The 17,808-nt window shown below is 39.3% G+C and overlaps 1 protein-coding gene and 1 long non-coding RNA gene across 18 annotated transcripts in view; one reads left to right on the top strand and one right to left on the bottom strand.

The window, feature by feature from the left end:
- The window catches only part of LOC111268450 (P protein), a 53,955-nt gene that overhangs the window by 35,299 nt on the left and 848 nt on the right, over positions 1-17,808 (bottom strand). For 8 of the 12 annotated variants that reach the window (XR_002685232.2, XR_002685234.2, XR_002685233.2 and 5 more), the window contains exons 3-7: positions 17,464-17,578; positions 7,835-7,991; positions 6,357-6,468; positions 1,107-1,315; positions 65-243 (exon numbers count right to left, since the gene is read on the bottom strand). Coding sequence is in view for 9 of the 12 variants with exons in the window: in XM_022847441.2 (XP_022703176.1) it covers positions 65-243; positions 1,107-1,315; positions 6,357-6,468; positions 7,835-7,991; positions 17,464-17,578 (772 nt within the window). In the remaining 3 variants the exon portion in view is untranslated. Of the gene's footprint in view, positions 1-64; positions 244-1,106; positions 1,316-6,356; positions 6,469-7,834; positions 7,992-11,823; positions 12,032-17,463; positions 17,579-17,808 lie in introns of those variants that run through there. The other 4 variants (XM_022847439.2, XM_022847440.2, XM_022847437.2 and 1 more) reach the window with 3 other exon arrangements.
- The window catches only part of LOC111268452 (uncharacterized), a 15,981-nt gene continuing 10,356 nt past the window's right edge, over positions 12,184-17,808 (top strand). For 2 of the 6 annotated variants that reach the window (XR_015314222.1, XR_015314225.1), the window contains exons 1-3: positions 12,184-12,355; positions 12,741-12,924; positions 14,668-14,880. This is a non-coding gene — a long non-coding RNA (uncharacterized LOC111268452). Of the gene's footprint in view, positions 12,569-12,740; positions 12,925-14,667; positions 15,265-16,055; positions 16,888-17,808 lie in introns of those variants that run through there. The other 4 variants (XR_015314224.1, XR_015314223.1, XR_015314221.1 and 1 more) reach the window with 4 other exon arrangements.

Here is a 17,808-nt window from a genome sequence, read left to right as displayed (position 1 = left end):
AAAAAAAAAAAAAAAAAAAAAAAAAAAAAAGCAGACAATGAAGGAACTGGAAAAATACACATACTACAACGAAGACAACAGAGGCTGTCAGAAGCACAATCTTGAGAATGTTGGCCCAGTGTTTCAATTTTCCGTCTCCGCCCGCGCCAATATCCGACTGCAACCCACTCTGATAAAATCCATCATCATGTTGACTTGACAGAAAAGTTGACGCGGCAGACGCAGTGCGAGACCGATTTTGTTCTGTGGATAGGAAGGTCGAAAGGGCATTCATCGTTACACATACGATATACGCAGCGACAGAATGACCCACTAATCATGCATTTAGCTTCTAAGATCGCTCATCTCAAACAACGTTACGTATGCTTGGACATTTTCATCAACTTACAACTTATCATAGTAATTTCTCATAACGTTCCGCTGGAAGCTATCTTAATTACGTCTTGAATATATGAGCAAACTCAGCTTATCGATACGCAGACAATGTAAAATTACATCTGTTTATTAACATTATATGTTACGACAACATAGCTAAGGGGAGGAAAAGAAGACCTGGATCATAATAATGCCTTTTAGCTATTTAAAACGATTTTTTGACAACGAATTCTCCTTGCAGCTTTAATTTAATGGAGCTTTTACGCTGCAAATCCTTGGACCGGCATGCTACATTGAGTTATCAAGCCTGACATTATCCCTAAACGCATGTAGTCACAGCTCTACACAACAGCTATATCCGAGATATTCGACGCTCCGAGACGTTTTTTTCGCAGGAACTATGCGATTAGCCCTATAGTATTATTCATCAGAGTCGGTATCCGTACACAGGTAATAATAATTATGTCCAACTAAAAACACATGTATTCACAACGCATATCGTCATCTCATTAAGTTTTGAGGACCGTACAAGGACGAATACACAGTTTAAACAAAAAAAAAAAACCAACAATTATTATTATTATTTTGATCAACGTCTCTGTTACGGACTGAAATTGGCTTTTCAATGATCGCACGAGAGCGTGAGGTCGCTACGCTTGTGTAATTCAATCTATAACTAACCGTTACTAATAACTTCTTCTGTGACCGTTTGTTCGTTAAACAATACTTGCTAAGTTTAAGGAGAGGCGTTGTCTCGGACGGCAACCGCAGGTACTCGGTGGGCACGGGGGCAGTTGAGGCCTGGTAACTTTGCTGATAGCTGTTGCCCTGATAGTTGGACTGTGAAAAAGAGGTCGCCTGGTTCAGGTGCGCCCCTTCTCCGATATGGCTGTCGTCGCCACGACTTCCCGAGCTGTAAGAGTAGGTACCCTGATAATCTCTGGGGAAATCAGATGAGAATAGAAAAGCGTTATAGTGTGTAGTATTTCATAGTATTTCAATGAAATAGTCCAGTGATTTGACTGCAAATTTAATAAAATCACACCTTGCGCCTGATGCAAGCTAAACAACTAAAATTATGCAACAGCATAATACTATGAACCAAAAAAAAAAGGCCACGGCCTTAGAATATGGAGCATCAAATGGCAGATAGTCAATTGCTAGAATCGCATAAGTGTCAACCCAAAATAGGTGTACTTCTTTCTCATAGTCACTCAAACAATAGAAACATATCACAGCAGACGTCAGCCGTTGTTGATACATTTCTATCGTTTAGTGATTCTGTTTCACGTATAACATCATAATGGTGGGCATTCTCCTTTAACATAATATCATAGTCATAAATTCAAGAGAAAACTTGCGTTCGCAAATGTGTAAAATGTTGAAATTGGTACAATTAAGAGCCGGTAACGACGATAGGTAGATTAGCCCGTTGTTTTGTCGGTGTACAGGTTTCGGAATTTCAGTGATATCAGTGAAAGTCTTAAAGGAAACACCAAGAAGTACATGCCGATCACTCCCGAGTCATTAGCCAGTATCTTTACTGCGTATAGCTCTTATGGCTGCGTTTAGTGCTATTACTTCTGCTGCTGTTATCCGTACTCGAGCGGTGTAACAACTACGCAAATATACCTCACTGATTAACGACAACGACACCGGTGCGAGTAAATTATCTCCGCCTATAATTATATCGCTGCACTTCAAGTTATCTCGTGCCAAATCAGACGCTAGGTGCGGAGTGTGATAGGTGAGGTAGCGATAGATTTTTCCAACTAGATACGATAGGCTGATTTGACAAGGAAGCAACGCCACCTGCTGCCCCGACACCTGCTACTGCGTCGCATTCGCAATTGGAATCGAAGCTCGTAGATGACGAACTAGATACTGTTATATGTCGAGACCTCAAGATGGTGTTGGGGAGCCCATAGTCGTCAACGTGAGGGCTGAGAGTGAGTAAAATACAAAATGTACCTTTATAAAATCACCGAAGATGTTAAATTTAGTAAAACTATGGTTAATCCTGATTTTTTGGGGAATCACGGCTAAAGCTTGTTGTTTTTTAGACAGTACTAAGAGCGCTACGGGTCAGACATACAAGTGGTTGCATCCTATATTTCAACTACTTAGGAAATCGATCGAATTTAGAGATAAAGTGCCAATGCATTCATTGATGGTGCCAGAAATAGCAGAGAGTTGTTTTTACAGGGGTCGGAATATGAATATTGCGGTCTATCCAGCTGGCTCGGCTCGTGCAAGTAGTACGGAAATGCAAATAAATATCCATTGTTATATCTGGAAGAAGTTAACTAGTCGAAGCAAGCACCTCGAGCCCAAAGATCTCGACTAACTACATCCAAACTACCATCCTTTTTACGAACGGAAGACGCAACACACAATACGTCAATTTGGTCAAGACCGGTACAATTAGAAATAGCGGAAACTTAGTCTTCTGCCAATCCCTGCTCTTTTGGCACACTTTAATGCAAATGCTTCAGTCTTGAGCAAATACTCAATAGCTAATAGCATATATATCTTATTTAAATTTCTTAATGTCAACGAGCGTTGTATTTAGTTCGAGCACAAAGTTGGCTTGTATCTGCTGTGAGCCTATAGATACCTAAAAATAAATTATACCTAAAATTCGAGCCTAAAAATACCTTATGGCTTTCTAGTACTGGGTAAGGTTCAGAAGGTTTTTTGTCCATGTGAACCGGTATCATGGTGAATGGCCTTTAAAGAAAATCTACCTATGCTAGTTCTATGAAAAAGGAAGGGTTAAAAGAAAGTATATTTTATGGGATGCCATTTACATTTAAGTAGCCCCTTAAATCCCTAACATTCGTACTTATTAACTGTACGGTTTCTTTTCTTCTATATCAAATACAATTTCCTGTATCTCCCGCCGATGATTACCAGTATTGTCGCACCTGAATGCCAAACGTGCTCACAAACCGATAGAATGCATCCGAAAGAGTCTTTTGTCCGGGGACATTCGTACCTGCACGACCCCGGTATCAATAGCCCCGGCGTCTCACACCGATTGTACACACCATCACAACTCAGACCGCTTTCGATTGTCGTTGTGGCGTCGTCAGATAGACACAATTCTTATGGGCTCCAAGTTTGTTCGCGCACTCTAGTTTTGCTTATAGCTACCACATGAACAACAAGCCGTGTACCCTACATCAAACTAATGATGGAAAAGTTAGTGGTGCCCACAAGTATGGAAAGCAGAAAAAATGGGCATAATAATAATTCTGCCCCAGAACACGACATCGGCGAAGGATTCACGATGGCTACCGTCACAGCTGACGAATGTTCGTGGTGTCGGTAGCTTGTTCCGAATTCGCCCTCGTCTAAACTGACGCAGCGATGACAAAGACACGATGTATACCGGGTTGTGTTCGAACGAAATGAAGTGCCAGATTGGACATTCAGCAAACGTCATACAGCGCTACTGGAAAGAAGCCTGTATTTGTTTCAAAGTTCAGCGGTATGCAGCGTTGAATAGGTGGGAATTTGGCATACAGCGCCTTTGTTGTTTCTGTCGTTCGGACCAACTCCCAGATCACGGGCACACTCCCACCATAATCTCGGCACTACCAATACGGGGAGTGACCTTGTCGCTGACGCGTATTTGCAGGTATGCCTCATTAATAAAGTGAATTTGTTGTCGTCGACGACGTATCGACAGACTTTGAATCAGGCACATGCGCACTCCGAGTGGTGATTCGAGCGAAACACGTGCACTTCATGTTCGAATGCGTATCGCCGACATAGCGGTCTTATAACGGTCGCTGATCGACCGGTTTCAATGTATACGATCGTGATTCGTAATGGCTATAGGCAGAATCGTTGCTATACGCCAGTGGAGAGCCAAAAGTCCGGCGAAACGGCAGAGACGGATGGCTTGGCAGCGATCGTTCGTAGGCGACACGACCCTAATGGTAGCTGCATCTTCTTGAGAATAACAACTGAGTGTACATTTCCACGTGAAACTCGCTCGGTGTAGCTACCACATTAACAAGTTCTCGGAAACATGAGGAGAGGACATGCACGCGTCTACTTTTAGATGTTACCTATATTAGTCAAGTATATTGAGTTAGCAGTCATGTACCCAAGCCATTATCTATAGGGATTACATAGTATCGCACTATATGTTGCTAAATCCCAAATCGTTTCACTGTTATTACCCTTTTGTGTTATTAACAGCGTCCAAACCCCTACTGAGTAGGATCTATCAGTGCAACATGCTCATACAACCGCTAAGAAATTTAACTTCATACAAATGTAAGAAGGGAGTTACTGTATATGTATACTTGGTGTGATGACACTACGTTCCTTCGATTTGACAGCGGCAATCCCCAAAAGTGTTATTCTGTTGTTTTTAGAAGTACTACCACTGAATTGATAAATAGAAACAGACCCAGTTATTACGACCATCGAAACACATATGATCCTGGTAAGACATCTATTGATTCTAATGTTCTCATTTTAATAGCCATTAGGCTTGTTAATTAGCGTTCACGGATAAAACCAGCCGTAGCAGGCTCATATTAAGCGATGTCGTTTAGTATAGGTTCAACTTTTAGCTTCCTTCGCCAGTAACTCGTGGAGACGCTGCGGCCAGTATAATTACTACCAATCAATCTTTACAATTGCGTAGTCGATAATTGTGTTTGAGTATATCTACGCCAAGCAAATCGTAGAAAACAAATGGTTTCTTAGCAGCTAACTACTGTAAATCTTATGGTAAGGTTTACATATTGATGAAAACTATATTTCTATTGAAAAACATCCACAAATAGTAACGGTCAGCTATTATTGTGACACCGGAAATGTCTAATCTATTGCTTATGGCGATGCCTTCTCTTCTTAACTTCCAATTACCTTTCAAGCGTCCAAAAGCAGATTCCATCCCCCCATCCGCTCGTATATATCTAACGATATACACAATACATAACGTACATATAACCGCTTCTGGTGCAGGTATAAGAATTTAATAAGATCGCATGTTCGAATACGCAAACACCACAATATATGCTATCCATATGAAAAAAAAAATAGATTCTTTTTTTTTTACACCACTCTCGCGAGATCGCTTGATGATGCGGTTTTTTTTATATCCCCGTAAAAATTCAACGCCCCTAAATGAAATTAAACAAATTGATGAAGATAATATTTTAAAAAAATTGCATGAAAATATCAACATGATATGTAGGTGCAAAAGATTGACGCACTTCCAACAGAAAACTACGCATTTTAATTTTGAAAGTATTATAAATCGATATATTTGATTACCTACTCTCGTTACCATCCGTGGCACAGGAAGAAACTGCTAAAGAGACGACATTTCGATAGAAGATACTTGTCAAATATAAAAAAAAAAAAGCAATCGCCGTGCTAAATGTTATATCTGTTTCTTTTTAAAGCTCATGTATGAGCGAACGGATATCCTAGATAAAAGCTTATTGAGGAACGCCATAAGTACGTGGATTGATTGCGTTCAGGCGGTCAGGGGCTGTACGATGTGATTGAATTTGTAACCATGCACAGACAAATAAATTTTCATCACTTTCCTAACTGCTCTCGCCCCGTACGACCAAGTTCTCAGTTACTTAGGTCCCCATTTGTCTACGCTTTGTCTGGTCTAATTCGTTGATCTTTTACCTATGAAAGCGCATGTTAGCCCATCACGTTTCATAATTTTTTTTGTTCCAATATTAACATCAAAAAAAAAAACACCATTTCTTGTCACCCGTAACAATTTTGAGTAGAAATCTGTCTTTCTAGCTGCGTGTTGTTCGGCAAATTTAGCATTCCCTTTACCATCTTTATCTGCACATTCGTTTATATATTACACATAATATAATTATTTTCAGAAAATGATCAAGTCAAGCTAACATGGAAAAAAAAAAAGAAACGAAAGAAACTTTTTGTTTAGGAAGACGTCCAAACAATCCTGTTGGCCATTTTCGTACCTGTTCGGTGGAGGAGGGTCACTGTCAGTGCTGTCATATCCGCTGTGATGAAGCTGACTGCTTTGTGTTAACGAAGATTCTTGTATGGTATTCGGTCCCCTCGTACTGCAACCTGGTAGCAGATATCACACCAGCCGTCATAGCAATATGATCGACATCTGTGTTAGTCATCATTATTCTGTCCTATTTTCGTATGGCTCCAACCATGTTTCGAATAACAATGAAAGGAAAACGTAAACGTCATTGATTATTTGACGAGAATAAAAAAAACCTGTTGCGTATTGTGAACGATTTTTGCTTTCATAATAGACCTTGCCGTTGAAATCGCATTGTAGAGAGCCCCAGCTCAAGGCAGGCATGACGGAAACCTATATGACATGCTTGCATAAGGCCGCAAATGAATAGGATCAATGCAAAAAAAGAGTAAAGAAGCTCTGTTATCAAAACACCATTAGATGCCATCTAATGCGTGCTTTTACGGGAAGGAGCGTGCTACGGTCTTGATAAATATCGGGTAACTGATTGGCCGATTGGTAACTGGTCATTGTCTCTTGAAATTGAGATAAGTTTTTTTTTTATTTTTTAAGCACTTTTACAAAAATTGTGTTAGCGCCGCATTATTTCATGATGGCATTCTTAGCTAATTGAACACCCTTTTGTGTACAGCGTACCTGTCCCGTCTGTTCGGGTATTCAGTCTACCGCACAGTGATATACCACAAGGTGAGTAAAACAAGATGCCTAGCATTTAAAAATCTGTCTGATTGTTATCAGAAAGGGAACGGCCTAGAGCTTATTGAGATGATAACACGGACACTCTTGGTCTACTAATCTGCTAGAAACCGATTTCAAAAGCAACAAATTATAAACTATGATTCTTGAAATGTTTAAAACTCTCCGTCTCCACAAGATGTCAGGAGACCAACGGGTACAATTCTGAATAGAGTAAAGGCCTCTCTTAGGCCTAGAACGACATAACCGTGTATGCAGTTTCTCTACATGAAAGCATTATCTGTAGAGCAGCGATCTATGGTTAACAATAAACGTGTCCAGTGGAGCTATTAAAAAAAAATGCTTTAATTTAAGCAGTACTTTAGTACATGAAATCCGTTCAAGGATATTTTTATATGTCCTTGAATGGGTTTCATTTGAACGGTTTTTTTGACCTGTTAGTAATAGTGCTATTTATCAATTTTTTGTCTTTATCGCAATAGCAAATCATCATTTGCTATTGCGATAGTATCTAAACGTTAGCATTATTTTACTAATTTATCATTATCCTTTACAAAAACAAAAAAAAAAACAACGCGGTAGTATAAGTCTTCAGCTATATATGTCCATGCTGTAATCGCCATGCTTAAACTTGAATATCTACTTTGATAATAATGTTACTAAATAATAAATCAGATTTCATTGAGAGTTAGTTCACTTACGTTTCTTAACCTTATTATATGTATTAACACGTGCTTGTCCACTCACCCTGTTCGATATCGTTGCCATTATTTCCTCCTCTAGATCTCCTATCAAGACGACCTCTGCCCCTTGGTTCTTCACCGTCGATCGATGGCTCCGTCGACATTTCACCGTCTTCGTCGACGTTACTTAGTTTCAAATACGGCGTGTCACGCAGCTCTCGCTGAAAAACAGTCAGATAATTATAACAATAATACTACGAGCTGGTGCCGCAGTGACTTGGACGCTCTCAATAACCTACTGGGCATACTTGTTGAATTAACTATAATTTCATTACAAGAAAGATATCTATTTTTCTGAAACGAAACTCGTTTCTTGCTCTCGTCCAACTCGGTATGCTTATCGGGTGTGTATTGCAGTCGTTAAAAAATAGTATAGCAGATTTCGTGAAGACTTCTTTCCTAGAAAGTTATCTACCGCTTGGACGTCCTGAGAAGTTTCAAGATAAAAAATTTCAGGCTTTGTCGGCCAAATGTTTCGCTTGATCTCAGCAGGAGCTTGCCGATCAGTTGTAAGTAGCCTAACAAGTAGTTTCGAGTCGCCTCCACTCTACGGCAAAGATAGAGAGGGCAACGTTGTAAGTTCTTTAAGAACTGAATAAAAAGGCATATATTACAGTACTGTGCTCGACTATTAAGTCGACCCAAAGTACTATGGCCTGCAGCGAATTTTTACTGGCGGTGAGATGTGGCTTTTTCACTCCCATCCAAAGAACAAGGTGTCATGGATTTACGGTGGACAAGCAAAATACTTACGGGAGAAAGGTTTCTCCCCGTGTCTGTAAATAAGAGAAGCGTCCTCCATGTAGAATCCGTTCGCCGAAAAATGGTTTCAAGAAATTAAGGAAATAGAAAAATAAGCTTCTGACTATAGTGATCCGAAGAGCCTACTTTTTTGCCGCAAGCAAATTCGCTAGTTATAAGTGGCAGCTTTGCGGAAGTCACTTGAGACCAACGAATACTTTGTGCTAGTATCCCTAAATTACATATACATATATACATATATGTATAATGAAAAAGAAGGACACCACAAGAGGCTCGCACTACCCGCGAAAACGAAGCGATATTGTATGTGCATAAAAGATTTCTTCCATGAGGGTTAAGCAATATCAACACCAGCTTATCCTTGGCTTTCGTGATCTTTAATACCCTAGCGTAATCCGTATCTAAATTCATGGAGGAGAGTAAGCTACGCATCTCATTACAGTATACAAATGAAGCTTGGCCTCTACCATGCAACGAGTTTTTTTGCTCATTAAGAGATTGCAATCATCACAAAGAAAGACTTAATGGTTCATTCACAGGTGAAATGTATTCCTTGCATATTTACAATAGTCTTTACGTCTTTTACTGGCCAACTGTAACGCGTACATAAAGAATAGGTTCGTTAAATTCTTTGACATTACGTCTCTGTGAAGATTTTTCTTCTACGAGGGATCTAGCTCGCAAAGCAGCTCTATGCTAACGCACCCAGTCCATCTTAACTATGTCACCCATTTTCCCGATAAAATCAAAACCGTCTACATACGGCAATTTATATCAGCAAGTAAAATCATAATTTGCTTCATAGATATATAACTAAAGTCGCAGCTTAGTAGTGTCATTTCTTGATCTTTGAATCGCTATAAACCAATGTAAAGGGGGTTAGTCATCAATCATCATACCACTCAGTTTAGCTCGTGCAAATGCATATTGTGGCAAAGCCCCACGGATAAAGCAGGTGACATCTGTCTCGGCGTAGCAAAGCAAATTGGAAGATAATTCCCAGCCGGCCCATACAAAGTCGGCTCAGCTCATGTGCACAATATAATCCTATACTTCACACTCGCTCGTGCAAAAAAGGGACAAGTAGATCTGGGTCAGCAGTAGTTTCTGGATGCCACGGAATTGGGAAAAAGAAAGGCAATCCAAGCACAATATATGACGAATCTTTCGTTAGCAGAAATTAGGTACGCATATAACAAGAATCACTCTTTCTACTTCCGCTATATACAGAGGAATTTTTTTTTTTATAGATTTTTGGATCCGTCCAGTTCTAGACGGCTAGCGTCTCATTACAGGCTTGCTACGTGGATTAAATGTTCCGAAGTAGCACCGTGGCTTGTCTGATGCCGCAAGACCTGCGACTCCAATAACGCGACCGGCGATTCCATGGTGTAAACACATCTAAATAGAAGGCATGTAGGGAAGGTACATTAGCCTTTGCATGAGGCACCGCATTTTCGAGGGCCCCAACAATCTTTCTCAGTTACTATAGATTTAGCCTTTGGTGATTTAGGAAAGAGGGGATACTTGCAAATAGTCGATATTGCTTCTGGGATTGTGTGTCCCTCAGTTAAATTCAGTTTTAAGACATTTATCTATTTCAATCCTATTGACTGATTCTTCGACTGTAAATCAAGATAGTAATTAAGCCCGTTCTAGTGTAACTGTCTTTCTCAAGAAAGAAAAAACTATTTTTTACATAAAGCCAGTTACTTGACACAACATCACTGCGTTTAATACATATATTAATATGTATATAAATCAAACAGGCTCACGACTTCAATGAAACACGAAACGATACATACGTGCTTCATTTAGGCCAATGCGTATTAGATGTGCCGCTTGGGAGTTGAAAGTAGACCGAAGAAATGGCCGTTTACAACTATGCTTTGAAATGTCGCTATCTTGCTGGCAGGCAAGTACTGTATTCAACACTGTTAAAGTTGAACTTACAGCAGAAATGAAGAAATGCGATGTAAACAGATGGCTTCTATTACAGGGTTATGAATTCAAGAGGGTCAGCATTTGGCTACAGCCGTGTGTATAGCTCCCTGCTCTGCTAACACGATTCAGCTCGGAGTAGAAAACGCTCTTCAACTCAAATTCAAGCGGATTTGGAACCGTTGACTTGTGTCGGCTTACAAAGCTTCGGTCCAGAGTTATGTCACCGCAGATCTTCATATCTGCGAGCATGAAATGTATACAGGATTTTGACGAATCGTGAAATTTGTACGTGTAAGCAAGTTATCAATCACGGTCTTAGTTGTGAGCGAATCTAGCTTGCCTATTTTAAAATTTCGCGCACGATCGCAAGAGATATCTATTCGTAGAACATTCTTTCTAAGAAAGATGTCTCGGAAAATAGTATGTACGGCGGTAAGGTTTGATGCATGAAAGTAGATAGTCGTTACGGAGCCTCGAGCTCGCTCTGGCTTAACAAGTTACATTTCTTGGAGTACAAGACCTTTTTAGATCTTCGAATGGCAGCACTTTCAATTAGTCATCTAGAATTACTACGGACCAATTCATTGAGAACTATATTCTTGTTTGAGTACAATTCAAAGGGCAAAGTAAAATTTCCCATTAGAACAACGATCGCTGAAATGAGTTTCCTGAAACTGTTTTGGATAAGGTTTAAGGACACCTAATCCAAACATGACTGGCTTTTGGCTGGCGTGCACCAAAGATAAATCAGCTTGCGTTGTCAGTATTAGTTCACTGATTGCACCTGAAGGATTACAATATGTGGTATGAGACAGATCAGTTTTATAAAGAAGGACTGATTTGAATGTAGCTAAACAACAGCACCATTGTCTTGATTCTGAATAAGTGACTTTGAGGGCTTGCTTACACAGTAGTAGTAGTAGTAGTAACAAAAGGCGTCAAGAATAACATTTTCAGTGCAAAAACCTTTGGCTACGGCGACCTTTCCCAGGTTCTAGAGAGACGTCAATAAATTAGAAAATCAAGCAGGATTCGTTTGCTTGTAGCACTAATAATATAGCCAGGGAGCTATCTATTTCATAATACAATAGAGAGTATGTTAGATTAAAATTTCTAAATAGAAAGAATTTCGCACTTTAACTCGCTTGATTACTATAATAAAATTTAACTTGAGCAACGCAATCTTTTTTGTTAGAGGTCGACCGCTATTTTAAGTTTGCCCATTTGATTGCGATGCAGTTTACTAAATAATTTTCAAACGGATTAGGTTAAGGTAAAGTGACTTACAACGAAGTTCCGGACAACTTCAACCACTAAGTTATGCTCTACAGGCTGTTCCGAAGCAGTTGCAGCATACGATTGACCCGTCGCTTCCTTTTCAGGATCTTGCTTGAGATTCATATCTGTGTCTATTGAAATTTCGGCTCGTGCACTAACTGGCTGCGGATAGGTACCGCTTAGGAAAAGCTTCGAAGTTTGGTGACTGGCGGGGTGCTCTATACCGGACAAAATAAGTTTGGTTCAAGTTCCCGTTTGGAAACAGATGACGAAGCATCGTTTTGGCTAGCTGTCGACTTGTCGTCGCAAAATATCACACTTTTCGTCGTCGTCGTCGTTGTCATCGTCGTATTGCTTCATGCACACTACCATATGCACAAACGACACACATGAATCAATCGGTTCTTCCAATTTCTGCTTTACATAATGTATCCCGTATACGATATATACCGGTTTGTTTACGGGCATATAACAGCTGCGCTTCTTAACTAGAATGAGCCAAAGTTAAGTCAGCTTGCACGCACGACGACTAACCCAACTGGCAAGTTCTTCGTTGTTATAAATTCAACTTCGAAAATCCAACTATATGACCACACAGTCCGTCATCGATATATAGCTACCGCTATATAGGACATTTTTTACTGTCAAAATTCGCATGACTGCATCCGTTTCGTGATAGCATGACTGTGTTAATTCGTATGCAGATAGTCTATGCAGATAGCACACAACGAGCAGTCTGTCCTAGCACTGCCTGGTACGGAGCCTTTTCTATTGGCGATCGTAGTTTCAGTAAATCGACACGCTAGATGTGCGAGCTAGCGATTATTGGAAACTTAGTTTGTAGTCGGCCACCTTCTAATCCCTGTTAATTCCACTGTCCAACTGATGATGGCCATATATAGTAAACAAACTTTTTTCTACTACAGGTCCCTCGTAGAAGTACAAAGAACGCGAGAACTATACTGGATAAGCTTATTAGACTGAGTGATAGACACTCGTCGTTTGTGACGTCTGCCCCTCGCCATAGCGAATAGGCGTTATGCGGTATTCTTCAACGCTCCGGCAAAATTCAAGGCACGACTCAGTAGCGCGTTGAACTCGAAAAGACAGGTAGGTAAGCTCTTTAACCGTAAGTGGGCCTACTTGAGAGCTCTTTTTGAGCAGATCTCCTATATTATACATTGGTGTTTTGTCTTTTTTTATCTATGTGCGATAGCGTAGATTTAGCTGCGCACATAGGAAAGCAGGAATCGATTCATGTGTGAGTCTCACTTGAAAGTCATTGTTCCTTCAATGCAATCCATGGACACCAGTTATTCTTCGTTTAATTGTCGATCCCAAGGAAAGGTTTTCACTAAAGTATATAACGTTTGCTGTTTCCTGAAAATACCACCAAATTGGACCTATACATAATAAGAGGAACAGGACGAGTCGTAATGTGGCGTTAATACAATATTCTGACTAGCCTAATTTGCTCAACTGGCCAATCATTGAAAACACTTCTATCGGAATTCTAAATACTATACATTGACAGTGTATCATGAAAGGATCAAGTCAATTTTATGAGGTACCAGGACGAGCGTTACTGCTGTTTTTTTTATTCGTCTTGTCCTAAACTAGATCTGAATTGTGTATCCCACAATTCGTGGGGATAAGTAATTTTTTTTGCAGTTTGTATTAAGGTAGATAGATAAACAAGATTTTTATACCTCTAATACGAACTATCTGTTTGTCCGACTGAAGACTGGATACTTTGCTCGCTAGTACAATATCATCTTGTGCTATGGAAGGGAGCGAGTACTAGATTTTAACAGCTACTTGCCTATGTACTGAGATGCATCGTTCCTTTTTATGATTATGACTTTCAGTAAATTTGGAAAATCTGTTCGACAATCGTTAAGATATATATTGAAATGTTATTTCGAAGTAGGCCGAATTTAAAAGTTCGATTTTGTATTTGTCCTATAAAAAGGTAAATTTAAGTTTCTTGCCTAAATTGCCGAGAAGAGTTGACACGTTAATTTGAAAAGGGAAACGAACTATTATAGGATTTCGGGGTCAAAATAAATTTTAATCGGCCATTTGCAACAGATGTAACCGAATTAGGGGCCAAATAAGATCTGGTCTCGGACTAGCGCCCAAGTGAACCCGAAAATATTGTATACATGTAATGAAAACGTATCTAATTTTATATGGAACATTTTTAATTCACGTCAATTCTCTGTTTGCGCTGCCGAAATTAGGGAAAAGAATTATCGCAGTGGGACAACGGGATGAATATAATAAGATAACTTCAATGGAGCTATAGATTAAGCGGAACGTAACAGGGTAATAGGATAACCCCACAAAAATAACGGGGTTACTGAAAAGGCTTTGTTCACTTCAACCGAACACCTGTAATGGCGTAGTGGAATTGTACGTTACGGAGTCAAAATAATTGCAAGTGAAAGCATAGGAAAGGGATAGGTCTGACATCGGGTGAAATCGAACGAGATATCAATAACATTTGCTAAGATTGGAACAGACTGATGAAGTAACTGGAAAAAAATTACAAACTTGTTGAAACAGGATAACTTTAACTATTGGGACGCAGTTTACGCTAAATTGGCTTGGGCATTAACAAACGACGTTAGTTGATTCAATGATGAGGTGGGTATGAATAGAAGCCAGCCGGTCCACTTAGTTAAGTATAAAGAAATATATGTGATAGTGAACCCTGTCTTATTAATTATAGCCGTCAGCCCAATAAATCGAACAGCGGTTCATTCATAGCTAGTAACAACTTGGTCGCAGTAAACAGATTTGGCCAAGTTAATTCTATCGTTAACCTGTGCTTTTCGTCGATATTTTCAGGGCTCTATTTTGGGCCAACTTAAAGCAAGTTCTATCGGAACAGCCATTCGGTAAGTTTAACAAACTGTATACTCTGCCTCCGTGCCGAATTGATCCGCAACTTATTTTACGTACTGGAACAGCTGTAAACCTCGCCCGGCGAGCGCCGTTCCGAAGGTTTGCTTCAAAGGCTTGCTTTGTGCCTAGGTTTCCTCTACTCTCCGCAGAGATAAGGTTCGTCCTAGTCTGATTTCTTCCTGTTTCAAAAAAGCTTTGTCTGTATATTCCCACTGATGTGATTAGATTTGTTTCATTATTTATCAGTAGATAATCAAAACCGAATATTTAAGATGACGTAGCCCCATGCAAGTTCTTAATAATTAACAACAGCTGTATTTAAAATAATGCATTGTCAAAATGAACTAAATAAATGTTGGTGCATTTTTAAACGCTTATTATACACTTTAAGACAATTATCAACATTAAATGATTGCAGCTAACATAATTGTAATTTATAAAAAAATTAATAAACATTGTTCACCCCACACACCAAACATCTGGTGCCTCGGACGGCTCCGCGGGTTTGAGCTTTGGGGTGAGGCAATGTCCCCAATGTGAGGCAATGTGTATTCAGTTCATGAATTTAATGCCTCTAGTAAATGAACTACAAAGTACGTACCGTATCTAATCCTATACAGATAAAAATTTCCTAAATATACGTTACGTTACCAGCTAAGTTTCAGCGATTTCCCTTTTATACACCGGACTTGTTTCATCGTACTTGCCAAATATTTGACTAACGTCTACTTCGTATGCTCATTCAAATACACTCATAGTTGCTAATAATTTAAACTTGGGAAGTTGACAACTTATTCTGGTACCGTGGGCATGAAAATAAGGGATAGATTTCACTGTACTGCATTTTTATTCTTAGAATAGGGTACGCATGAAGTTAGTTTTGGACGTAGCTTCCTCAAATACATTTTATCTAATATACTATGTACCATGCGAAGTTATTGTAAGATCATTTATGGTAAATCTAATGCTCCAAAAGATTACAGCATTAGCCGTGCGTGCACGTATACTTTGGCTCTAGTTTGTTTTGAGAGATAGATGTCGTACACGAAGACCATTTCATTTCTAGAAGGAGAACCGCGATACCGTATTTAGGGATTCTCCAGCAGGGACGACTTGTTTCAAATTCCGCTATTTTCTGTTAGACTGCCTACGCCCTAGCATATTCACCAAGCAACTAACGAACCCGTGCTTGCCGAAAACAGGGAACACAATCAAGTTGTCGAATACAAACAATCAACCGAACGAACTCGGAGAAGTTTTTCAGGCCATTAGTCAGTAGGACTAATCTAACTGAGGAGATTCTGAAACGTTCATCTGTTGTTGGTTTCCAGTTAGTTGTCGACGATTCACCTGATTTCACAGATCACTAAGATGTTTGTAGGACATCACAAAAGTGGCCTTAGAGTGGTAAGATACGTGTGCTTCTTTTAGAAAATGACACTTACACATAACGTATCTGCTTCAACTAGAAACTTCTATGCTTATGGATTAAACAGCCTAATATTAAGACATAGGCTTTCAGTTAAGTAGCTGTCTGTAGCATAGTCTTCGTCCGACACCCGTTAAATTAATCTGAGTTTGAGCTTCATGGAGCATCGGGACAACGCCTAAACATTACCGGAAGCTTTCAGTAAGAGGTTACCCCGTCAATCTGCGTAACCATCTAATTAGGTAAATACTGTAGAACTTCTAGTTAGAAAGAAAGCTGTAGAGCGTTCACTATTATAAATGAGTGAATATGATGGCTGCATGATGCCTTCTTATTCGTGCCAATCGTAGTGATGATAAAGAATCGAATGTGAAGAAGACAAAAGTCCTTAGAATAAACTTTTACGAAAATTTACTCTCTGTGAAATCGCTTGCCTATGCTGTTTCGGCTGTAATATATGAAGCTTATATTGGCACGGCATCGTATAAGCTTGGCGATCTTCCACCCGATAGTGGGTTATCATCTTGGCATATATGCTACATGTACAAATTGGATCAAACGACTACGACTCCATTATAAACCTTAAAGCGCGTTTAATAAATTTTATTAACAGAACGTAGACTTTATCAATGTAAAACTATGTAGCAATAGTCCAGTTGCAGGTAGAATGCACGTATAAAATTATTTTACCGGGCCTCCAAACAGTTTCGTCATGCCTTCAGTGTGTCCTTGGTGTCAGCTATAGTGAAAGTATAGGAAGACAAACAAAACATTACCTTTGTACGGCATCTATATTTAGTTAATAAAATGGCCAGCTGTGAGTGACGAACAAAAATGTCCAAACACAATATCAGTAAATATCCTTTGCCGAAACACACCTTACTAACGCCTCTCGTAAAAATTATTATAAATGTTATTTTTTTCGACATCGTTTCATCCTAAAAATAACATGTAGCATTATTTAGTTACTACATATCAGTGTAGAATTCATATCTGTACCAAGTAATTTAGCTATTTCTAGTGCTGATTTTGGAGAACGCAAGCTTACGAGGCGTTATGTTCAGTAAACTATCGGTCGGGTAAACAGTCGCCATAATAAGCGTCTCAAGGTATGTCCACAAATAACCTATTCCAACGGCCACAATTTTCGATGACGAATCGAAACTTTTACCCCCCAAAATAAAGGCAGTACTTCAAGTATTCTTATAGACAGATTCAAGCCACTATTGATTCTACCAAAAAATCTATCACTCTACACCTAATATATGATGGTGAATGGAAGCAGAATTGATCGTTAGTCATTGACATACCGTAACCTGGGCCTGCCTTCGACAGATTTTTGCACTTTGTCTTCCCATTGATGTCACATGCGTTGTATACAATTTCCCGTAGCACACAAACATACACACACACGTATAGACTGGGCTGTAATAACATACGCAAAATACGAGCACAAAAAACTGAAGCGAGAAACATTGATTTTGCACTGTTGCCCTAAAATGAACTAGGCTATTTTTGCAGGTTTTTCAAAAAAAAGCTCTAGAAAAAAAAAAGAAAGAAAAATCACACGTGTATATCTACCATTGTATATTTAATGCTGACTATCACAATCACAATTGTGTACTTTTAATGTATATATATATATATATATATAT

The sequence above is a fragment of the Varroa jacobsoni genome, unplaced genomic scaffold, assembly GCF_002532875.2.
Source record: "Varroa jacobsoni isolate VJ856 unplaced genomic scaffold, vjacob_1.0 scaffold_1287, whole genome shotgun sequence".
Classification (NCBI taxonomy): Eukaryota; Metazoa; Arthropoda; class Arachnida; order Mesostigmata; family Varroidae; genus Varroa; species Varroa jacobsoni.
This window is presented reverse-complemented; position numbering and strand designations above follow the sequence as displayed.